Below are 24,922 nucleotides of genomic sequence, written 5' to 3' on the forward strand. Positions count from 1 at the left end.
CAGAGCCTGACGCGGGGCTCGAACTCACAGACCGCGAGATCATGACCTGGCTGAAGTCGGACGCTTAACCGACTGCGCCACCCAGGCGCCCCTACACAGAGGCATTTCTAAGAGGAAGCTTAATTTCATTCTCAGTAGAAAGTGACGTAGTCTCAACTTTAGCTTATGGCCCTTTTTGCTTTCCGCCTTCGTATGACCTGAGCCACTCCAACTCTCTGAGACTCCTTTGTAAAACAGGATTAATAATATCTGCATTGTGTTACACACAATAATTTAAAAACATTTCGGTGTAAAAGTTGTGTTTTATATAACTGCAAAGTGAATTCTGCCCCTGGGGGGAGGGCAGGACATGTGGTAACCACTTAATTAATACTTATTTATTGGCTGCACATCACATGGTACATCATGTTCATGTTCCTCCACTGTCCAATATAAAAGGAGTTTGTTTTTCACTGCAATATGGAGATTTCTTTGGTTTGGTTTCCAACAGTCCTTCCCATTTATAGGTTCTATTGTTGTTGTTTTTTTTTATTTTTTTTTCCCAACGTTTATTTATTTTTGGGACAGAGAGAGACAGAGCATGAACGGGGGAGGGGCAGAGAGAGAGGGAGACACAGAATCGGAAACAGGCTCCAGGCTCTGAGCCATCCGCCCAGAGCCTGACGCGGGGCTCAAACTCACGGACAGCGAGATCGTGACCTGGCTGAAGTCGGATGCTTAACCGACTGCGCCACCCAGGCGCCCTAGGTTCTATTGTTTAAAGTACAGTTAATCATGAATGAAATTTCACCATGTACTCGGAATTCTCTGCAAACCCAATTCATTTCGTTGGCAAAACTAAAACGTGATTTCCAGGTTGGCCAGAGACCCAGCGGATGTAATTTATACCCACAGGGAGCATGCTTACTGTCTGGGCTAGCAAAGATCTGCAAGTATAGGATGAGAAGAGGAACAGAGTCCCCAAGTCCTCACTCCTGCCCCTCTGGACACCCCTTTCTTTGACTTGTTTTTAGCAACTGGGTTTTCTCAGCAATTCAGGCCTACCCCCACCCCTTCAGCCCCTACCTGAGTTCATCCACCACGATAATGGCATCCCTGTGCTTGGCCTAGACCTGCTGCTTTCCTTCTTTCCTCCCCAAGTTTTCAACCACTTGAACTTCACTTCTTCATTGTTTTATTTACGGGAGACCAACAGCACCCTTTTTCCTAAGGTGGGGTTCCGACTTTCATCCTCAAAGCTTTGGAAAGATCTGAGTGTCCAAACCTAGCTTCCAAATCTGCCCTTTCCTCCAGGCAGAGTGAAGACTTGGTGTGAGCTGCCCCCACAAAACCTGATTTTATTCCTTTGGATCCTGAGCCCTTGTTCCCAGCTTTCTGCACTGGGAGGCAGTATAGCATCATAGTCGCAAGGCAGAGACTCTGGATTCAGTCCGCCAGCATCTGCTACTTGCTAAGCATGTGCAAGTAAGTCATTTATCTTCCCTGCGAATTGGGGGTAATAATGCCATCTTGGATAGAGGTTCTAACAAGTCCTTAAACGAAATGGTCCACGTGAACCACTCAGCCTAACACTCAACAGTTCATAAACTATTATTATTACTGTAATTCTTATAAATAGCTCCCAAATATTTAAATATTTAAGCTAAATATTTAAATTAAATTTAAATATCTCTTTTGTAACAAAAGAAAACACATTTTCCCCCTAAAGAAATACAAATGTCTATTGATCAGACTGTGTTAGTGGAAGAATTTAATACTCCATTAATTACAGAAGATAAAATATAGTTTATTGTCAACCAAGATCCCTCATGCAGAAAATTACTGACTGAGTAGTTTTCAAAATATCAACTGAGTTCCAGATCTGTGAGAAGGACCTCAAAAGGAATCTGGAGAGACACAGCTCTACTCCGAGACCCATTTGGAGAATGACCGTCTGCGAAACACTGATGAGTACCTCAGTCCAGTGATTGGGAAGTTCCTGCAGATTCTACACCGAACAGGGTGAGTGACCATTTCAGTGGCAGATAACCGATAGCAGGTTGGGAGCCACAGGAGGATGGGAGGCTCAGAATGTAACCAAGAGAGGAATTTTTCTTCTTTGATTGTTGGGCTTAACACCTGAAAAACAATGGCTCACTTAGATGTGTTTCCAGCATGACTTTGGTCTCTAGTATAGATGCAAATGTATTTTCATTTTCTTTTCTGGCTGTTTCTGTCAGCTCTGCCAAAGACGTTTATCACATGAAAAGTCAGAGGCAAGTTTATACCTTTTTTTTTTAATGTTTATTTTATTTATGTTGAGAAAGAGAGAGAGGCAGAGAGAGAGGGGGAGAGAGAGAGAGAGAGAATCCCAAGCAGGTTCCTCACTGTCAGCACAGAGCCTGATGCGGGACTTAATCTCCCAAACCGTGAGATCAGGACCTGAGCTGAGCTGAGATCAAGATCCGCCGCTTAACGAACTGAGCCCCCCAGACGCTCCGAGGCAAGGTTATATCTTGAATTAGGTTGTCTCGGATGCTGTGTGGAGTAGCAGTTCTCTAATTTGAACTGGGCAGCAAACTTGTCTGCCCCCAACTCCCGGGGATCTGCCCCCAAGTCCCAGGGACAGTTGCATCATACTCACCCCTTGGAAACAGCTGCGGGTGGCACTTTCCACAGAGCACAGAGCACGACTCTCCCCTACAACAGTTGGGATCTACAAGAGGCAAGAAATCCCCATGTTACTTGTGAGAACATAGAGAAGTAAGTAGGTGACCACTGAAATCAGCACTTCTGAGTAGAGGTGCTTACAGCCACGGGGTCACAAGTATTTAGTGCCTGAGACTGGTTGAACTGCCTCAGTCCAAGCAGATGAGAAATCTGGGGGTTTTGTGCAATGTCTGAATGAGGATAACGAATGAACAAGTGGGAAAAAGTGGGGCTGAGAGGAAGGAGGAGGGTGAGAAGACAGTCTAGCAATTGGGGCAATCCAGGCACGGCTGTCGCTGTTTCACTTCTTATGATCCCAATCCAATTATTTTCACCTTTCTTTGCCCTCATTTACTTGTGAATCACATATAACAATGATACTGTATTAATATGCAGAGCGGTTTTAAGGAAAACCTTTTAAAACACTTTCATGGCATTTCAACAAACACCAGTTTCTGGGGTAGAGCAGGAATCATTATCCTTGTTTAAAGCAAGGGGCGATTGAGATTTACTGTTTTGCTCAGGGTGAAAAAAAAAAAGTGATTTAGCTGCAGAACTGAGATCTCGCTTCAAGACTCCTTACTCTGTTGAGGGGTGCTCACAAAGCTTTGTCCTTCTGACTTCTGTCAGTTCCTAGGTGTTCCAAGGGCTCTGTCTGCACTGCCTCACTCAATGGTTTCCACCTTTCAATCATGATCACCAAGGGAGTTTAACTAAGGGACTAAGAACCCCTTGTGGCTGCCAAGATGGCGAGGGGCTTGGTTCTGACATTATCTATATGCACAAATACGTGTACCTGTCACCTCCACTTATGCCCATTTGGTCACAAGTCCTAATTTCGCGTCTGATGTCTTGTACAGCACTGGCTGTCAGGAGGCATCGCCTGCAAGCTCAAAAGTAATTTCAAAGACCCCCCTGCTGAGTCCATCAACTCGAATAAACATTCTTCTAATCAGGAAAGTGGCACTTAGAACCACTTTGCTGACAATTAGCCAGGCAGGAGTCAACAAACATTTTCGTAACAGCAACAAGATGGCTGTACTTTAAATTGATAATAACCCCGTCACCAGCTGAACATAAGTAACTGCTCCCTACGTCATTTGGCCTTTGTCCGAAAAACTGACTCATTGGCCATACTTTGGCCTGTGAGTGTTGAACTAACTGGAAAATTAGTTGGAGGGTGTTCTTGAGCCCTGAGAAAGGGGGTTGACCTCATGTAAATCAAGAGAAGGAGATCAGATGGAGCCGGCTTGCCAGCTCTGTGACTCTGCCATCGGCCGAAAGAAAACTCACTTCGGTAGGCGGTTTTCACCTCCACATTTTGGCTTTAAGTGTGTGCATGAAAATTGTCTGGATTCATTGTCCATTTGACTAATTTCTTGCAGGTGTGCTATGGAAGATCCCATGTGGCTAGATGGAACACTAGCAGAGGCAGAATGCCACTTGAAATGATAATTAGGATCCTTAGGGGAGGGGTTTGAATCACACAACGGGGCCTGGAATTTTCTATGGGAATCCATCTCTGAGTTCTTAATGGAAGTCAATGGGATGATAATTTGCTATGCAAATTTCCATCTTCTAAAGACTTCTCTCAGGAGCGTACTAAGGCACCGGTGCCAGACAGAGCACTGCTCCAGCTGCCATTTCAGCAGCTCATTGACCTCAGTTGAGCCTGGAACAAGGACAGAGCTTTAGGGTTTGTTGCATGGGGTGCTAGCCTGGGGCAAGCTACAGTAGCTAGAAAGTGAACACAAGGATTTCTACGGGAGAAGGAAAATGTCCCTCAGTCCACCTACTTTCGTGACATCCAGCTAAGCCCTCCAGTCTTACGAGTCTGCCTGCAGAAATGGATGGACAGACTCTTCCAATCTCCCCGGCTCCCCGTTAGCTCGAGTCCTGAGATGTGAGGGGTGTTGGGCTAGGTGCCTCTGCTATGGCAGATATGCCTAAGGGTCAGTGGGATCCGTGTGCCACAATCACCAATAGCTATGCCTGAAGTTTAACCTTCTAAATTAAAAACAAAATCATTACTCCATTTAAAAAATATGAACCTATTGACTGTTACTTGGAATTTCCAGAATAAACTAAATATTATCATGATCAATATGAACCTAAGATACTAAGACCAAATCAAATCACAGGTAATTTTGGATAGGTTGTTCTGAACCATGCTCCCTGTCCTAGAGTTCTAATAATCTTCCTCTTTACCCACCCCCTTCATGACCTTCTCCAGTTCAGAATTCTTGGTCCTGAAGAGTACCAGAATATGCCACCCCAAAATGTGCCTCTTTGGCATATGGATTATTTTGAGCTAAAGGCCATTGAAAACCAGCAGATGCAGGAAAAGCTCTAAAAGCAAGGCACAAGTTTTCCTTTTGTAAAGAAAATGTACATTTATTTATAAAGGAAATTTTCGTCTGCCAAGGGTGTCTCTCTTTCCCTACCAGAAAGAGGAGGGGTCTTAACAACTCTGATCAATGGACAAGGTACTGACTTAAATCCGCACACCAAACCTTACTAAACAATCAGAGTTTTCCTGGTCACCTTCCCATAACTTCCTTCACCAGGAAGCCCAAAACCCTTTCCTTTTGTTTAGCTTGAGATTATATGTAAGCCTGAATTCTAGTCATCCCTTTGAGTTACTCAGCACTGGGTACTCCCATGTGTGTGCACCGTATACATGTTAATAAATTTCTGTCTGTTCTCCTCTTGTTAATCTGTCTTTTGTCAGTCTAATCTACAGGGCCCCAGCCAGAGAACCTTACAATGGGTAGAAGAAAAGATTATTTTTTTTCCTCCCTTACAGGGAGGAAGGGGACCCAGGAGGGAGACCCAGGAGAAAAATGATAGAAAGCTATTTAATGGCATCACAGTGCAGAAAGCCTAGTGTGGGGATTTTACAGGGGCTGGAAAAAAGTAGAGACATTCTTGAAATGGGTAAAAGTTATGCTGGGCGAGCAACCACTTCCACAGAAGACAATCTGGAGTCTGCTTAATCCATTTGTAGAAGTTCTTGCTCAGACACATCATTTATTATCAGTTTAACATTTAAGTAACGTACTTTAAGGAGGTTCAATTCCCTTACCTAGCAAGGCTAAAAACAGCAGTACATTTGTACATTCTTCAAGCACAGGAAATGATGCAAATGTTAACTATTTGAGTATTCAGGACTGAATTTCATTTATACTTCCATTAAACATTTGTCAAAGGCCTTACTACCAGGCACTTTTTAAGCCATCAGAGACGTGAACACGAATGCAATAGAATCCTTCCCCTGGAGAAGCAGCCTAGTGTGGAAGCCACATATCTGGCAATAAATGCAACAAAATTTGACAACACAGTTATGCACAGGGAGTTAAAGAGCTTTTCGTGAGGAGGTGACTAATAATCTAAATGACTTGAGACATGAACGGTATTCGCCAAGGGAAAAGAGACGCAGGCTTTTGGAGATAGAAGGAACCACACAAGTCAGGCATGGAGAACTTGGTACATGTTGGGCAGGGTAAAGATTTTGATACAAAGGAGTGAAATCAGTGTGCAAAAGGTAAGAAAAAATTAAACACTATGGAACAAACAGAAGAAACCACTGGATATCTTTTCAATGGTGATTCTGGAACCTACAGAGACATGCATCATTACATATCATGTGACTAGGTTATTTTACAACTCTGTAGAAAATTGAAGTTAACTTGTAGTAGAAACCAGATTGAAATACAAATAATTCTCATCTATAGACATGCAAATAAATTCCATCCTGATTGATGACCAACCTCCCCCTCGTCCCCCAAAAGTCAATCTTTCATCCACTTGCAAATTCATTTTAATATTCCTTATCTATCATTTTGTTTGTTCTTGGGCTATTTCTTTTAACTACTTGTAACATCTTGCTGATGCTTTCTTTCAATTAACAAGTTAAATACATTTTTGGACACATGTTCATTTTGTATTCCTATAAAAATCATGATTTTATCTCTTTCTGAAAAGAGAAGGATTGGGTCAAATCATGAAAGCTTTTCTTTTGTTTTTCTATTTCATTTCATTTCATTTCGTTTTGTTTTGTTTTATTTTATTTTAAGAGAAAGAGAGGGGAGAGGGGCAGACGGGGGTGGGGGGGGAGAGAGAGGGAGAGAGAGAGAAAATCTCAAGCAGACTCAATACTCAGCAAGGAGCCTGACATCAAGAGTCGAAATCAAGAGTCAGACACTCAACCAACTGAGCCACCAAGTTGCCCCAGGAAAGCTGTTCATATGATGCTAAGGAATTTAGGCTTTGTTCAATAGACATGAATGGCCAAGGAGGAATTTTAGGCACGCGGGTGACATTTGCATTTTGGAAAGTCACTGACAACAGGGTGGAGGCAGAGTTGGAGGGAGGAGAAGCTTGAGTTAGGGAAACCAGTTTGGAAGTGATTGTAAAAGATTAGGCCTATGCTCAGATAAGAGCAGTGGCTATAGAGGGGAGGGATTGCATGGAGAACTACATTAACATAGAATTGACACAGTAGAAAACCATATTCCTTAATAACAAAGGTGGCTAATATAACTGGAACACATTTAGAATTCTTAAGTATTGGAGATTTACCTGCTGTAGATCTGTTAGTAGGTTTCTCAAAACCCTTCGAGTCATGCGTGCCCCAGAATCATAACCTCCCCTGTTATTTTCTGCATAGAGCTGAAAAAGAGCTAGACATACAAGGAGAAAAAGAAATCTTTAAATTGAATACTTGCGATACGTCTTCGAAGAATATGTGCCTTGAATTCTAAACAGTTTATTTGTAGGTGTGAAGGGAAACGGAAAGGAAAGGTATATTTCTTGATTATTTGCTTGCTGTTTTGAAGGCTTCCCAAACTAGGTAATACGATGACTAATGAAAAGCAATTCACATTTCAACCTCTTGATAATTCAGCACATCGGCGATGAAGACCAGGAGGCTGGAAGACGGCGATGCAAGGAGAATCCCAGTCTTTAAACGAATAATAACCACTTGTGTCTGGATAATTCCCACACGAATAAGGAGCAAGAATAACAAAGTTATGAATAATGAGGACATATAGATGGACATCTTGAAAACTTCCACCGTGCTGAGGACATGTCAAACAAGAGCCACGTGGCAGGGAATAGGAATGAGTGAAGGAGACAGTGTGTTGGAGATTCGGAGGTCACTGCACTCGATACACGCAAAGTCTTATGTATGTTACCTCTGTATTTCGTAAGAGGGCTGTCCCCGCAGAGAGCAATCAGGGCAGCAGCCACAGGTGCCAGCTTGAGCAAGCCCGTTCCCGTGCTGCAGGGCAACAAAACACAGAGACCAGGATGGGAAAGGCAGGGTGATTCTGGCTGACGTGGGTTATAAAAACAATCACTATGAACGGACGCTTCTGACCTTGTGTTCCAAGTTCACATTTTTCATGGTCTGTCTTCCGCTATCTAGATTTTTGACAGAGTAAAACTTGACTTAAAATATTTCATTATTCGTTCACTCATCCATTCATTCATTCATGTGCCCAACAATTATTTATTGGGTGCTTCCTCTGTGCTAAGCACTGTACTAGGCACCAGGGAAACAGGGACACCCCCTGTCTTCATGAAGCGGGCCGGGTCACGTCCTTAGGATAGACGTGCCTGGAAACCAAAGATACAAGCACAAAAGGAAGACAAAAGGAGCAAGCATTTATATACAAAATCCACCAGTTCACGGGCCCTCACGTAGAGCCTAATTGTTCTTGGCTCACTGGCTCTGCAGTTTCAAACCCGCAGAACAATGTCTCACAGGTAGGAGGATTTCTAGAGGCAGGCGTTGATATTAGAAACGATAGTCGAAAGCATAATGTTTAAGGAATCTGAAATAATGAAAAAAATAGCTTGAAAACATGTTGATATGTTATTTATGCAATTAAAAAAAAATAAATAACAAGCTAGAAAAGGAAACACCGTTTCCTTTTGTTTAACCATTTTCCAGATGGCTAAACTGTGGTTGCCTCAGAAGGCGGGATTCAGGGTGACTTTTCTTCTTCTGTACTCTTTTCTGTACTTTCCAAATGTTTTGTATTTACTAGGATTTTTAGAAGTCCATGCTACAGGATGAGGTCAAGACCAAATAAGGTAAACAAAATGAAGTGGGACAGAAGAAAGGTGGACCCCGGAGCCAGGGAAGCGCACACATAGCTAGACACACACACAGACATGCACACAGATACACACCATTTACTTGATGGCGTGCATAATAAAGCCTTCGACATGGTCTAAATCGGCTTACAGATGCAAGGGACTGAGTGTTTGGGTCCTCCCAAAACCTGTATTTCAAAATTCTCACTTCCAATGTGATGAAATTTGGAGGTGGGACTTTGGGGGGTGATTAGTTCATGAGAGTAGAGCTCTCATGAACTGGATTCGTGCTCTTACAAAAGAGAATTCAGAGAACTCCCTCACTCCTTTCACCACATAAGGACACAGTGAGCAGGCAGTCCTCTGTGAATTAGGAAGCTAGTCCTCACTAAACACTGAACTGGCGGGCACCTTGGCTTTGGACTTCCCAGCCTCCAGAACCATGAGAAACGTTTGTTGTTTAAGCCATCGGTCTACAGTACGTTTGTGTAGCATCCCAAACGGACTAAGACAATAGGTTAGCCACCCACCCACAGGTTATTGAACCTTCCTGCACCTGAGAAACAAAACAAAACAAAAACTGATCATTGCTTACAAGGAAATGAGCAAACAAATAAGCTACCAGGAACTCAAGAGAAAAGTGTGATTTTTTTTTTCCATGTATAGGCATACAATCACCCTAGCAAAAGGTGTGTGTGTGTCTAGAGTGGAAACGAGTTTGTGTGAAGCAAAAGTAATGTGGATTTGTTTTTTTTCCCTTTTTGCTACCCATGGGTCTTTCGTATTAGTGAAACTGATAAACGTGTGCTTCTTTGTTCCTCTGCTGAATGAATAATACATTTGCTGAAAACAAAGAAGCCTTCTCATGTATCAAACCTTAAGCAAACCTTAGGCAACACCAAATGGTCACTGACCAGTGGTGACTAAACACTGCCCTTGAGGTCACAGTGTGACCTTCACATGCTCACCTGTCATACATCGCTGTGAGAAGGCTCAGAGTGAGTTCTGAAGCTCTGGGATGCACCTGTCCTGGATTTTCCGCCCTGACTCTCTGAAACAGCTCCTGAAGAGCCTTAAAGAGGTGTTGCACAGAGAGGGGGCTCTCTCTTGCTTCCCAGAAACTGTGACGTAGGAGGACGTGCTGAATCAGAGAGCTGTCCATCAAGTCCACTGTAGGAAGCAAACGAAAAGTTGTCTTATTTTCCAATGGGAACAAAACCTTCATATAAAGCCTTCAAATAAAGCAAATGTCATCTAGCATTTAATTAAGACTTTTTAAATCACAGCTCTTTTCTTTTTTTTTTTTTTAACGTTTATTTTTTTTTGAGACAGAGAGAGACAGAGCATGAACGGGGGAGGGGCAGAGAGAGGGAGACACAGAATCTGAAACAGGCTCCAGGCTCTGAGCTGTCAGCACAGAGCCCGACGCGGGGCTCGAACTCACAGACCCCGAGATCATGACCTGAGCCGAAGTCAGCCGCTTAACCGACGGAGCCACCTAGGTGCCCTGGCAGCTCTTTTCTTTAAAAGGAATTAGATACGACCACTGTTTGGATGCATATCTCTTGTGTAGAATTCAGGCCCTATTCTTCTGATAGTAGATTTGATTTTGGAAAAGCGTATCTGTTAGGACAGCATTGTTACCAGATTGTTGCCAGCATAACCTCTAGGATGTTGCTTTATAGAATGAAGTTGAAAGGGGAAAACGTGAGAAATTTGAAAAACAGCCTTCCAAGGAAGTTAGGGCACTGTGCTGAAAAGTGGCGAAAACATTTTTATACTCTTTATTAAATGAATTGAGTAAATTTACCTTTTGTGTTCAAATATAGTTTTCCGTGTCTGCACCTTTGCTGCAGAAGGAATATTGTGTTAAAATGCAATTGCCCAAGGTAAAAAAAAAAAAAAAAAAAAAAAAAAACCCGTGATCTTTATAATAAAGAGCAGTTGCTGAATTATGAGACTCTTCAAGTCCCTTCCTTGCCTCGGTAATATTTCTTTTTGTTGATCTCCCTTCCATCGGTATTATTATCTAGGGAAGGCACTTAATAAAGTTGCTTACAAAAAATAATGGTTTATTTCTTATGTTTTTTTTTTACCACCTCCTAAAAATTTTACAAGGCAATGAATACAAGGAAGAATGAAACAGAGCTAACCCTATGGTTTCTTGCCGACAGAGGATAACAGACAAAATTAATAAACACCCACTTGCTCCATCTGACAGATGACGTCAGTGGCGCCCAGAGCTGCTGGCATTGAAAATGCTCCAGTGTGTGAAATGATAAGACCCTGCGCTTTTCTCTACCTCGTAAATCAGCCTCGCAGATAAGGAATCTAGCAAGTATAATAAAAGTTTTTATTTGTTCTCTGATACTGCTTTCAAAGAGAGTCTGCAGAAGTGAGGAGTAGGTTTCAGGATGTGGCTTTAATAAAACCCTGGCTGCAGGTGGTGGAGGACGCAAACCGTTTTATCGTGGCGCAATCGCAAGACGCATCCCCTTGGCCTGGCATGCGGTACGCAAGGCGTTCTTGTCCCCTGCCACGAGTTCGGTATCACAGCAAAACAGATAACGGTGGTGCGCGTTCGTTCGTCTCCGCACAAGATTTATGCGCGATGCTCTGGGATCCCGCCGTCTGCAACTCACCGCGTGCTTTCTCTGGTTTGGGGACTTTTTTGTTTTCAGATTATTGTTCGGATATCGCTTCTAGGCAGAACTTTGAAATACTGGTTTTGTGTATTGTTAATATTCCCAGGAGTAGTATTTATACTCGGTTTCTAATGGCAGGGGTAATAAAAAGTTCAAAAAGGTACATCCTCAAATTGTGCTGTTTTGTACGTACTCAGGCGTTGATGATGGGGGCTTACACAGACATTCGCTGCTAACTTTCTTTAATGGAGAAGTTCCCCAGGAAAATAGCATAATTGAGTGTAAACTTTCAGTGAGCATATTTTGCCTTTTGTTGATTCCTGGAAGAGTAAATAATACTTACAAGTGAGTTTGTCTGCCTTGCTAAGTAAAAAAAAAAAAAAAAAAAAATCTTTTTAAAAAGCGAGAATCTTTCTTCAAAGGACCCTTGTACAGAATGTAGTAGAGAAAATAGAGACAACGAGTTGTACTGGTTGAAGAGATGATCTTTTACGTTTCCCTCACTTGCCTGTACTTCCCTTTTCCACGTCCTTTCCTGCTGTGTTCAATAGCATCCATGTGCACTTTGTGAAAGCATAATTTGAAAACCACTGGTCTCTAGAACTTGTAAGGCAGAAGGTAAACTATGAAAAAATTTCTTTTTTTACTTATTAAATTAAAAAAAAACCATTTATTTATTTTTGAGAGACAGAGAGAGACAGAGTGTGATCAGGGGAAGGGCAGAGAGAGAGGGAGACACAGAACCCGAAGCAGGCTCCAGGCTCCGAGCTGTCAGCACAGAGCCCAGCGCGGGGCTCGAACTCACGGACGGTGAGATCATGATCCGAGCCGAAGTCAGTTGCTTAACCCACTGAGCCACCCAGGCAACCCCTAAAAAAATTTCAGCCTTCAGGAGAAATGTCATACGTGTAACACAACTTCATTTAGGTCTAAAATGATACATGTCTTAAATTATTTCCTATGAAGAGATTTTATAATGCAAAATACAGAACTTATTAGAGATGTTGAATCCCTGTTATTTTTCATAGCTAGAGCCCAGTCTAATTCATTTTGGAGAATTTTTAATAAATAAACATGTTTACCACATTTTACCTTAGTTTGCCTAAGATGACAGTATAAGAAAAGAAAATCATAGCAATTAAGCAGATACAAATTTAACGCAGAAAAAAAAAGCAGTTCTCAGAGAACTCTCGAGATAGTTTTAAAATTCGTGGCCCAAGGATTATTCATCTGAATATACTTTTGCACGTTCAGGGAGAGAGGTACAATTTCAAATGCAAATCTTATGTGGCAGAAGGAATTTTAAATTGTCATGCTTAAATCTACAAGCGGAGATTCCAAACCTACTTATTTTGTAATTTCATTTTGTGTCACTATTGTTATCTTGAAAAGGAAACAAGCAAAAACATGTCCAGAAACCAAGTTAAAAAAATTAAAATAAAATCCTCATCCACGAATTATCGTCTCCTGTTGGTGAGGCTATGCGCGTGTGGAACACGCAAGGTGTGCTCCCCCCCCCCCACTCCACCTTCTCTGTTACTAATGCGGTGAATGCACAGATCACACCTTCCGGATCCAGCAGTCGCTCACATGGGGGAGTACTTGTTTTCTCTCGGAATTTCACATCACACATCAGGATCAGATGATTTCGAGTTTTTAACGAGAGCCTGTACTTACATTGGCACAGAGTTTGCACTGATCGTAATTTGAAGGCTGTTCTGTAAATGGAATTCTCAATACTGTTAAGAGCATCTGTAAAGAAAAGATGAAATATCATGAATAAAAAGACCATCTCGTTAGATAAACCCCACATCCAAGAGGGGGATCTGAGAGATCACATAGCTCTGTTATTTTGCAGGTGAGGAAACAGTCTTACAGCTCTTTTTCCTACCTGCGAACAACAACAACAACAAAAATGTCCTAGGCTGCAAGTGACCTTAGAGGGTACCCTCTGAGTCCACTAAACATTTTATTTTTTTTTTATTTTTATTTTTTTAAATTTTTTTTCAACGTTTATTTATTTTTGCGACAGAGAGAGACAGAGCATGAACGGGGGAGGGGCAGAGAGAGAGGGAGACACAGAATCGGAAGCAGGCTCCAGGCTCTGAGCCATCAGCCCAGAGCCCGACGCGGGGCTCGAACTCACGGACCGCGAGATCGTGACCTGGCTGAAGTCGGACGCTTAACCGACTGCGCCACCCAGGCGCCCCTCACTAAACATTTTAAATAAAAAGGAAACAGCTTGTGAAACAAATAGGGTAAAAAACTCAGTGTAGAATATAAACTCAACTTTGTTAATATATTGTAGTCAGATGTACACACATATATTTATAAATGAAAACAACACAGAACTCTCCATCCATTCATTTGTTCAGCAAATATTTATTGCGCTCCTACTGTATGGCCCCAGCACGATTCTAGGCCTCTGAACTATGGCAATGAACAAAACAGATACAAATCCTTGTCCCGTGGAGCTTAATTTCTAGGAGCGATTGCCAAATTGTACATAGACGATATCTCTGGTTTCTTGAATTCTTAGTACTTACGGTTCTCTTTTTCCCGAAGGGGGCGAGAGGCTCATTCCTGTACAAGAAATTCTGAATACTTCGGATGGGATGTTCAGCATAAGAAGCTTAGAAGTTTGTGTCTGTCTTTAAGGCATGGCTCCTTCCCAAACTTAACTGGATCTGAACTGCCTGCCAAGCTACAATGTCCTGGTTTAGGTTGAGAAGATAATGTTTCGTGCCCTGGAGGGTTGTGGGGGGAAAGTTCTAGCTGTTGCACATATGGATACGGAGTGCCAGGCAGTATGCTAAACCACTGAGGGGCTTATGGTGCTGCACGAGGTCAGATCCACCCTTCGGGGGTTAGAGCCACCAAAAGCCTCTCCTGGAACGTACACAAATTCAGTGATCGATATACAATCATGAGCGGAAGCCATTTACCTCAGGTAAATGTGCCTTAAAACGTCATTACACAAGCAATCCTATGAACTCTCCACATCTCCCTCCGCCCGCCCCTTTTTTGAACAGATGCAACGATATCAAAGAAGCTACAATTTGTGCTAAATCTTTTGTTATTTAATATTTTCCTATGTTTGGAAAATGTTTTCCAGTTTTCAGATGAGTCCAGTTTTCAGATGAGTCCAGTGTTGGAGTATGGAGAAGTCAGAAACCCCTCTGCCCTATAATCTGGAGAAGGAAAACAAATTGAGAGCAGCCATCACGGTGTGGAAATAGTTTTATAAAAATGTAATGCCCAACATTGCCTTTCCTTCTGGAAACTGGCCAATTTTTGTGCCCTGGCTCCACTCCGATGCAACAAGGGAATGTGGAAAATCAGCAAACTAGGGGCTCTGCGGGTTCCCAGATGCTGTCATGGGGGCAAGAGCGATTCTATAGCTGCCCTACCATCTGGCCCAGTGCACTCCTGTCAGATTGCGTTTTGCAGTGTCCTCTGATGAAGTTATGCAGCATAGCGCGGCAAGCTGTGACAGAATACAGCGTGGCAAATGAATGAGTATCCCAGGTGATTCACTACCAGCTCTGCTTCCTAAAGGCTTTTTTTTTTTTTTTTTTTTTTTTTTTGCTTTCCTGCTGGTGGGAGAAAACTCAAGAAAGGAAGAAATCGCTTGACGTCTCAGGCTCAAAGCTATGAAGAGAGTAGTTTTAGATGCTTAAAGAAATAATAATACAAGCTACATATGGTCTTGTTCATGGAAGCAATTTGGGAAACACGTGTTGCTTTAAACGATTCTTATTTTTGCTTAGCCAGATCAATACGTGTCAGCACATCAATATGTCTGCTGAGACAGAATGCAATAACCTATCTTTCAGCTGTGCATCATCTCTAGTGCGATGATCCAGAAAGAGAGATTTTTGGCCGGTGGTCCTCAGGGCTTCCAGCAAGCAGCTTCCTCCTGGGAGCCTGTTAGACACGCGTGTTCTCAGACCCCAGCCCAGACCTACTGAGTCACAAACTCTGGGGGTGGAGCGTGGCACTTTAACAAAGGCTCCAGGTGATTCTGGTGACACTAAACTCGGGAGGCATCCCTTTAGGGAGAGAACGTCGGGCTTTGAACAGGTTATCTACCTCTTCGTATGAAGCTTATTACAATGAGGGCTTCAATTTGGGAACCCCAAAGATGATTTGACTCATCCATATGTCGTTTTAGATAAATCACTTGAGATATGACCGAAGTTTACATAAAGCAAGTGAAGTTAACACTCTAGATTTCAGGTAGCAGAATAGGGCTGAAACTTGATTCAGCAACAAAAATGTCACGAGCCAGTCCTGGGCCTACCTTGGCATTCAGAAATATTGGTAGAAAGGGTCACTGGTGTCCCCATACCCATTTATCAAATATTTATATAGTGACAGCTGTGAGACCTTTCCCCCAACTTTGGGCCCCCATAATACTGTGAACTTACCCCTGACATTAAAATAGGTACAAGGATGTCATTTTAACAGTAAACAAGAAAATATACAAAAATAAGACAAGCTATATGTGAATAGCAATTTAAAGTGTAATTATATTGAGAACAAATCTTTTGTTAAATTACTTTTGGTGCTTTGGGGACAAGAGACTAAACTCTCTTCCATACGTTATGAATTTCTGTTTGAAATAAAAAAAAGAAAGAATATCTTTTCAATCACCCACTAGTTTCTTTTTCAGCCAGATGCCAAACGTCTACTGTTGTAACTCAGAGGTCTGAAAATACAGCATCTGTGCCTAATTTTTTTTTGTTTACAGACTGTGCTCAGAACCTCGACAATAGTACTCACCTTGTTTATCTGGATCCATTTCAGGAATTTCTTAGAATGGCAGTTGGTAAGAGGACCCCTGGAACTGGAAATAAATCCGTATTTTAAGCAGAAAGGTTTTGCAGTGGAAGGGGAAAGGGGGGGAAACAAAAAGACCGCTAAGCAAAGCCATTTCCCCTGTGAGGCAATGAGTAAAAGGTGTTCAGAGAGCCTATGTACTCTCCTTGGAGAATAAAAATAAGGCTAGGGGTAGAGGCTTCTTATACTGGCCACGCCTGTAGGGATTCGGAGCTGTACCTCAGAAATTGAGAACAGCTTCTGAGACTAATATGTGAATACTTAGAACTTTTGAGGCATTATAATTTTAGCAGGAGACTAGATTCTCATTTCAAGAAAATGCAAATTTACTTGAATTTTTAAGGACAAAATTTGAAGCTCTCAATGCTTAAGCTTCTAGCAGTTCTATACTAAATAATCGATGTATTAAATTTCTGACAAATACTATCCATTTGAACACCTTATCACAAATATGCATATATGAGTATTGAACACAGAATTCAATTGGTGTTTTATTTTAAAGAGAGTAGTCAATTAGCTACCTGCTGTTTCATGTTGCAGCTATTGTTCAGACTACATATAAAAAAAAATATATATATATATATCTTTGAACTTACAACAAAAAGAATAGGTTAATGGATTATGCTATAAGAAACCTTACACAGTTCTAAGAAAAAAAACCCATTTAAAAAAAAATTTTTTTTTAACGTTTATTTATTTTTGAGACAGAGAGAGACAGAGCATGAACGGGGGAGGATCAGAGAGAGGGAGACACAGAATCTGAAACAGGCTCCAGGCTCTGAGCTGTCAGCACAGAGCCCGACGCGGGGCTCAAACTTACGGACCGCGAGATCACCTGAGCCGAAGTCGGCCGCCTAACCGACTGAGACACCCAGGTGCCCCAAAAACCCATTTTTTAACATAAGCAGTTGAGAACTGTTTTTTAAAGTTACATGACAATTGGGGTGCCTGGGTGGCTCAGTTGGTTGAGCGTCCCACTTTGGCTCAGGTCATGATCTCCCGGTTCGTGGGTTTGAGCCCCGTGTTGGATCTGTGCTGATGGCTCAGAGCCTGGAGCCTGGAGCCTGGAGCCTGCTTTGGATTCTGTGTCTCCCTCTCTCTCTCTGACCCTCCCCCACTTACATACGCTCTGTCTCTGTCTCAAAAATAAATAAACATAAAAAAGAATTTAGAGTTGCGTGACAATTAAATTTAAATAGCACTTTCCTCCTCTTCTAATGAATGAGTTATTTAATGGCACAGTTTTGCAAACAAAAATTGATTGCATAAGTTATTTAAAATGACAGCGATAGTGATCATCCTGACTTGCCCCACACTAGGAAAGTTCCAAATATATTCAAGTAAGATTTGTTTTGAAAAGTTCTAGCAAGGGCAATCAGATTAGAACTCCTTGGAGGCATACAACTGCTCCCTTGAGCTCTTCCTAAAGCCCCCAGGTAGGTGAGAAGGGTTCAGCCTCCTGTACCATCAACAGTACAGCTGGAGATGAAATTGATCCACCTTCCCGTCAGCTCCTTACCTTTCGGACTTTATGGAAGAAGCAGTTTAGCAAACAGTCCGTATAGGTTACTCGGCAGTTTTGAAAGAGGGAAAAGCTGAGTCATAACAGATTTCCAGACATGGCATTCCTACGGAGAGCTGATGTCTTGTTCTGACTGCGCAGCAATTGCCTGTAAAACAATGACATTGAGGTTGCACCCTTTTTAAGGCCTCACAAAAGTGCATTCATTAGTAATAAAGATCTTGAATAATTTAAGGCTACTCCTACATCTCTGTTTCAATGGCTGTGTCTGCATTACTTTCATGTGGAGGAGAGGCAAGTAAAGCGTCTTCTGGGTGCTATGGAGAGCAGGGGTTGCCGTAGAGATTATGAACCGGTAAAAAAGCCTCCACATCCCAGCTAATGGCCACCTTACTGGCCATCCCAAATAAGAGTGACCTGGGAATGCAATCTAAGTCATTTGATTAACTCTTTTATAAATTCAGAGGTATTGCTACACAGTTTAAAAGTCACCAAATATAACGCAGGTCTTCAAAATGGGAATGATTTGTCACAAGTACACATTTCCTCTGAAGTTTTGAGTAGCACCTGAAAATGTCTTTACTTTTTAAGAAATTCAGATGAAGAATAAACCTGTTGGAATCCTAATACGGTTTTATAAATTTTTGAAAAATGACGTCTCAGGAACCAAATGTATTAGAACTTTACTAATGTTTTCAGACTGCCGGGGAAGTAAAGAGCTGATTTTAACATGCCTTTCAAAAGGGTTAGAACCCAAAGCGTGGGTATATTACTTTATGAGTATATTACTTCTCTGCCCTGAAGAGCCAGAATGTCTGGGAGTCCATGGTCCCAACCGAGGCACTTAAAACAATTATGACAAGTGGTCATGAATCCACTCCAGAATATCTCATTGCAAATATCAGTTTTCAAAAGTGTGATATCCAAGGATGGTCAATGTATTCCTGTCTTTTTGAAAAGTATTAGTGTCACACTATTGGTTTCTTAAACTCAAACTTGGGACGTTCTAAAGAATGAAAAATGGGGGCGCCTGGGTGGCTCAGTTGGTTAAGCCTCCAACTTTGGCTCAGGTCATGATCTCACGATTTGGTTCAGGAGTATGAGCCCCGCCTCGGGCTCTGCACTGTCAGAGATTCTCTGTCTCCCTCTCTCTCTACCCCTCTCTCACTCATGCTCTCTCTCTCCTTCTCTCTCTCTCTCCCTCAAAACTAAATGAACATTAAAAAAAGGAATAAAATTGACTCTGTGTTTAAAAAAATAAAGAATGAAAAACTGATTAACAATGGGGCTCATGTGGATCAAGAGGAGGGAAAAAATCAACCTGCCATTTGCCTTTTCATAGATAAATTACATTGATTTTTCTGGGAACAGATAAGACAATGTGGGAAGAGAGTAAGTTTCTCTCACATGAAATCTCTGTCTTTTGCGTGTTGTAGACTCAAAGCTGAAATCGTACTCACGAGGTTCATGTTCCACTATGTCTGGATCGAGGAATATAGTATCAGAGGTATTGGTGATAGAGGGATGTTTTACTAAACGCTGCACTGTTGAGATCTGAGCAGCCCTCTGGTGTTGATTAATTATGTGGCTCAAGAATCGTAGCGCCACCAACAAAAACAAATGTCCAAAGTTCCAGTCAAAATGACATCATTGAACAGACAAGTATTTAAGTACATACAAATGAACCACGGTTTGTCGGAAAGTAACGTAAGCACGTGAGCATGAGCAACTGATAGTCTGAGCTGCAAGGCTGGCTGGTTTGGGACAGGCTGAGGGCTCCCAGGACTGTTTTGGTTTCACTTACTTCTGGAAAGGTTTAGTTAACTGTTGCATCTCCCGGTTCAGGCTCAGGTAGACTTGGTCACAGTAAGATTTTTTTCTTTTTCATAGGATGTTTTGGGTTATAAACCAAAGCCAGTTACTGCGATTGTACTACACCATAGATCCTCAGTGAGGGGGCGTTTTTCGCTGGCATATGACAGTAGGTCCCGTAAATCGTAATGTATAATTGATATTCTTTGCCTCCTGAAACAGAGCAGCGCCACCCTGAGGAAGCAGGGAGGCAGAGGGTTCAAACTTCCCACACAATCCCAGCATGCCCTGGTTTGGACATAGCAGGCTGCACACCAACCAGAGACTGGGTGACCATTGCTTATTGCGCACGGGGACTGATTTTTGAGGCAGCCGGTGTTCTGTTCACCCTCTATCTGACAGCTTTTTGCACATACATGCGAAGACTCTAACTCCCAAGAGAGAAAGAGGGGGCTTGACACCTTGCACCCTAACATGTGTACATAGTCCCTTACTTAAATCACAGGATGGCTTTGTACACATATTTACATACGCATGAACAACTTCAAGGAAAAATTGTTACGAAAATCAACTCAGATTAGAATGGAGAAAAGGGAACACTTTGTGTGCCGTTGGTAGGGATGTAAATTGGTACTGCCATTACGGAAAACAATACGGAGATCTCTCAAAAACATTAACAATAGATCTGCCATATGATCCGGCAATCCTACTTCTGGGTATATACCCAGAGGAAATAAAATCAGTATCTCAAAGAGATATCTGCACTCATATGTTCATTGCAGCATTACTCACAGTCACCAAGATATAGAAACAACCTAAGTGTTGATTAGTGGATGAATGAGTAAAGACTTTGTGGTATGTATATACAATAGAGTTTTATTCAGCCTTCAAAAAGAAGGAAATCCTGCCCTTTGCAACGAGAAGGATGAACTTGGAGGATATTTTGTTAAGTGAGGTAAGCCAGGCACAAAGACAAATACCACCCAATCTCACTTACATGTGGGCTTTTTTGAAAAACAAGAAGAAAAGTTGACCTCATAGTTACAGAGAGTAGAATGGTGTTTTCCAGAGATGGCTGGGGGTGGGTAGAAGGGGAGACACTGATCACAGGCTGCAAACTCATCCTTTAGGCTTCGCTGAGGTCTTTCACGACCCCCCCCCCATCTCAACTGGCTTCAATACATCACTCTACTTGATTCATAGCTTATAAGCAAGCACAAACTGTGGTCATCTTGGTTTTTTATATTAACTGGTTAACTGGCTTATTATTTTTCTTCTCTAATAGAAAGCAAGCTCCTCAAAGGCGGGAACAAGAGCCCTTTTCTCTTGTCTGTCCCTGTGTGACATTATGATTTATAATAAGTAATATATATGTGGTCTTTGTCTTTCTGGCATATAGAGCTGTTAAAACCCTTGAGATTTCCTAAGGGATGAGAGGGTTAACATACCTTTTGTTATGCAAACAAGGCGATTATTGGCCCCTTCTAAAAGAGGGGACTGGTTGCCAGGGGAACCAAATTTTAAGCCTTTACCCCTGGTTTGGTGGGGGAGGGGGGAGAGGAGCTAGAGATGGAATTAATCACCAATGGCCAGTGATTTAATCACTCATTCCTATGCAACGAAGCCTCCAGAAAATCCCAACATGGTGGGGTTCGGAGAGCTCATGGATTGGTGAACACGTGGAGATCTGGGGTGAGTGGTGCACTGGACAGAGTGCAGAAGCTTGGTGCCCTTTCCCCATACCCTGCCCTATGTACCCCTTCCATCTGGCTCCTGAGTTACATATCCTTTTGTAATAAACTGGTAATCTGGTAGGTAAAATGTTTCTCTGAATTCTGTGAGCCCCTCTAGCAAATTAATTGAACCCAGGGAGAGGGTTGTTGTGACCTCTGATCTGTAAGCTGGTTAGTCAGAAGCACAGGTGACAACTTGATTGGTACCTAAGTGGGGTGGTGGCAGGGTGGGGGGCAGTCTTGTAAGACAGCTCTTCACCTGTGAGATCTGATCTTATCTCCAGGTAGATAGTGTCAGAATTGAGCTAAATTGTAGAACACCCAGCTGGAGTAGGAGTCTTGCTCTGTGCTGAGGAAACCCCGCAGCTCAGAACTGGGAGCAGAATTATGCTTTGTGTCCTCAGTGCTTGCTTCCCGCACTGCATCACCTATCATAAGCACTCAAGAAAAAATAAATCAAGAGAGACTGGCACCAAGCAGAAAGAGGGCACCCTGCCCATCTCAACCAGCCTGTATCGTATATGGCTTTCTTATGGAGATGAAAGTTAGAGTTTCAGGCCATCTGATTTCCAAAACATCTGAATACTTTTCCTTGTTCTGACTAAGCCTTCGGATTGTTACCTTGCCTCCATCTAGCTTGCACAGGAAGCGAACTCACTGTCAGAGCTACGGACATCTGGTATCCTTGGTAGTTCTATTTTGACTCTAAGATTTATAAAGTGGCATTCTTGTTCCATCATCAATCTTGTTCTCGCTTATGTGAAGGTCACTACTGGTGCCTGCAAACTATACCTCTAACCCTGCAAAGATGAAGCATAGGCTTTGGTGGTGGATTCTACCGAGGTAATGTCACCCTTGTAGTAAGTAACCTTCCCACCTCCTTGGACACTCACTGGTTTCCTTTTCTTTCATACTTCAAAAAATTAATAATGAATATTGTCAGAATTTAGAAGACAGGGATCAAAAACATCCTGGGGGGGCGGGGAGGGAAGGGAAAAAAAACATCCAAAAGGTATCCTCCAACAACACAGCATCAGCAGGTAAGACTACAGGGGTTTCTCCATAGATCATGCATTCAATATGACAATATCCACTTCACAGTGTAAACAGGTGCTAAATTGTATTTTAGCATATGGTGTAAAATTGTATTCAATTTACAATTCCAGTAGGAAAGGCACAATGTGGCAAAAAAATTTTTGGGGGGGGGGGATCGTAAGAAAGTGCAATAACGAAGACAAACTTTTGATAACAGTCTTGATCTACTTTTCCACATAGGAGACTTCTCCACTTAGAAATTAAGGTCTTTCTTTCTTCTCTCTTGTTCATCCACTAGAGCAATGTGTCCTCGTTTGCTGCATATTACATATACGCAAAGGGGGGAGTTTAAAACAAAGACCCGTAAAGATATCTTAAATGTCCAGTCACTCCCACCGCTGGTGGTTCTTGAAGACAAGGCGTCAGAACACTTGAGCGGTCATAAAATAGGAAAATAGAAATGATGGCTACAAAAATAAAAATAAACGAGGCAGACCAACGAAAGCTTTCACACCCATGACTTACCTGTTCCAACTTCGTAGCCTTCATGAAATACTCAAAACAATCTTCATAATTACTTGGCTTAAATCGTACCAAGGACATTTTCATACAAATTAGTCTGTGGACCTATAAGAAACATGCCTTCCCATGAGTTTCTTCAAGAATGAAAACCCAGTTTTTCAACAGGGTAGGCACACGTGAACCAAATTAAGTCAGCTGAGGGTCCTCTCCTGGTGGCTCAGGAAGGAGGCATCTGGAAAGCATAGGAAGTATGTTTGGGGCTCCAACTGAACTGTATTTCGATAAAGCAGCAACACACACTGACTCCCTAAGGACTAAAATCAGGCCAGGGGCATTTGGGTGGCTCAGTCGGTGAAGCATCCGACTCTTGGTTTCAGCCCAGGTCATGGTCTCATGGTTTTGAGTTCAAGCCCCACATTGGGCTCCATGCTGACAGTGCAGAGCCTGCTTGGGATTCTCTCTCTCCCTCTCTCTCTCTGCCCGCTCATGCTGTCTCTCTCTGTCTCTCTTAGAAAAATTTTATTTATTTTTTTTTTAAATTTTTTTTTAACGTTTATTTATTTTTGAGACAGAGAGAGACAGAGCATGAAGGGGGGAGGGGCAGAGAGAGAAGGAGACACAGAATCGGAAGCAGGCTCCAGGCTCTGAGCCATCAGCCCAGAGCCTGACGCGGGGCTCGAACTCACGGACCGCGAGATCGTGACCTGGCTGAAGTTGGACGCTTAACCGACTGCGCCACCCAGGCGCCCCTCTCTTAGAAAAATTTTAAATCATCCTATTTAAGGTTCCAAGGTTGAAGGAATTTTGAAATTCTACCACCTTAGTTAAAAAAAAAAAAAGATGGGTGCAGTGTTGGGGGTTATACAAAAAAAGACTCTAAAGATGACCGATCTTGTCCATGGATGCGCATATAGTCAGTCACCAGGGAAGTATATAGTACCCCCCATCCCCAGCCCCCAATTAGGCTAACAGTTGTCTTTTCCGTTGCGGGTCAGTAAGTTCCAGCTTGAAATAAGGGAACAGTCTTTGGAAACAGTTACTCTAGGTTGTACAAAGGTTTTTATGCATACAGTTTGTTAAAAGTAACAAAGCTACTTTGCAAGACCTGCTTCTTTCCAAAAAAAAAAAAAATCTCGTCTGTTTTTGTTGTGGTTTGTATTTTTTCATTTTGGGGTGTTATTTTTTTGTGTGTTTTTCAATATTTTTCCAATTTTTTTTATTTTTCAATTTTTTTCAATTTTATTATTATTATTATTATTATTATTATTATTATTATTTTTGCCAAGCAACATAACATTTGATTGTAAGCCTTGCCTGAGGCTGTGATCGCAACTGTAAAAAACATCCTTTGCACATCAGTAAGAAAACACACAGGAAGGGATGGGTTCTTTTAAAAAGGAAAAAGGAAAAGGAAAAGGAAGTACAGTTCTAGCCGGGTCATTCTCCTGGCCCTTTTGCTTCACAAGGGTTCTCCTAGAGCATAGAGGTCTGCAATCCTGTTTTCTTCCGAAAGTGAGGGAACTGGGGTTTGGGAAGGCTGTCCGCAGCGCCCGGGGTTTCCACTTGGACGCTGATAGCCGACTGGGAGCCACCCATCGTGGAGACATTGGTGTTGTCCCCAAGGCAGCAAGCCCCATTGTGGGCCGGGATGCCACCACTCCGGATCACAGAGATTTCATTGGTCGTCACGGCCAGACCTCCCCCGAGCACGGTGCTGTACTGGCTCCAGACGACAGGGCCCACGTTCCATGCAGGGGCCAGGGTTTCCTTGGGAAACCTCTCGGGGACTCTCTTCTCATCAGTTCCTAACAGAGGCCGGGTGTCCTGGATGGCCAGCCTCCCCCCCCCCCCCCCCCCCAGCGTGCCGAGCTGCTGTTGGCCCCATTCGTCCTATGTGCACCTTCAGGTTGCCTTTGATGGTACAAGATCGCCCGCGAATGTTCCACACGAAAGGCTTCTCCCCGGTATGCGTCCGCTCGTGAACCTGAAGAGCGCTCGCCGAGAAGGTCTTCCCGCGC

The 24,922-nt window shown here is 42.6% G+C and overlaps 1 protein-coding gene across 1 annotated transcript in view; it reads right to left on the minus strand.

Annotated features, from left to right (window-relative positions):
- Positions 1–17,946, minus strand: part of DYTN (dystrotelin) — a 55,591-nt gene extending 37,645 nt beyond the window's left edge. The window contains exons 1-8 of the mRNA XM_040474659.1: positions 17,800–17,946; positions 16,224–16,287; positions 13,116–13,190; positions 9,762–9,963; positions 7,887–7,972; positions 7,270–7,370; positions 2,624–2,695; positions 1,955–2,118 (exon numbers count right to left, since the gene is read on the minus strand). Coding sequence (XP_040330593.1) covers positions 1,955–2,118; positions 2,624–2,695; positions 7,270–7,370; positions 7,887–7,972; positions 9,762–9,963; positions 13,116–13,190; positions 16,224–16,242 — 719 coding nt within the window. The 5' untranslated portion in view covers positions 16,243–16,287; positions 17,800–17,946. The remainder of the gene's footprint in view (positions 1–1,954; positions 2,119–2,623; positions 2,696–7,269; positions 7,371–7,886; positions 7,973–9,761; positions 9,964–13,115; positions 13,191–16,223; positions 16,288–17,799) is intronic.
- Positions 17,947–24,922: the final 6,976 nt, after the last annotated feature.

Source organism: Herpailurus yagouaroundi, unplaced genomic scaffold, assembly GCF_014898765.1.
Source record: "Herpailurus yagouaroundi ecotype Mexico unplaced genomic scaffold, PumYag 140, whole genome shotgun sequence".
Taxonomy (NCBI): domain Eukaryota; kingdom Metazoa; phylum Chordata; class Mammalia; order Carnivora; family Felidae; genus Herpailurus; species Herpailurus yagouaroundi.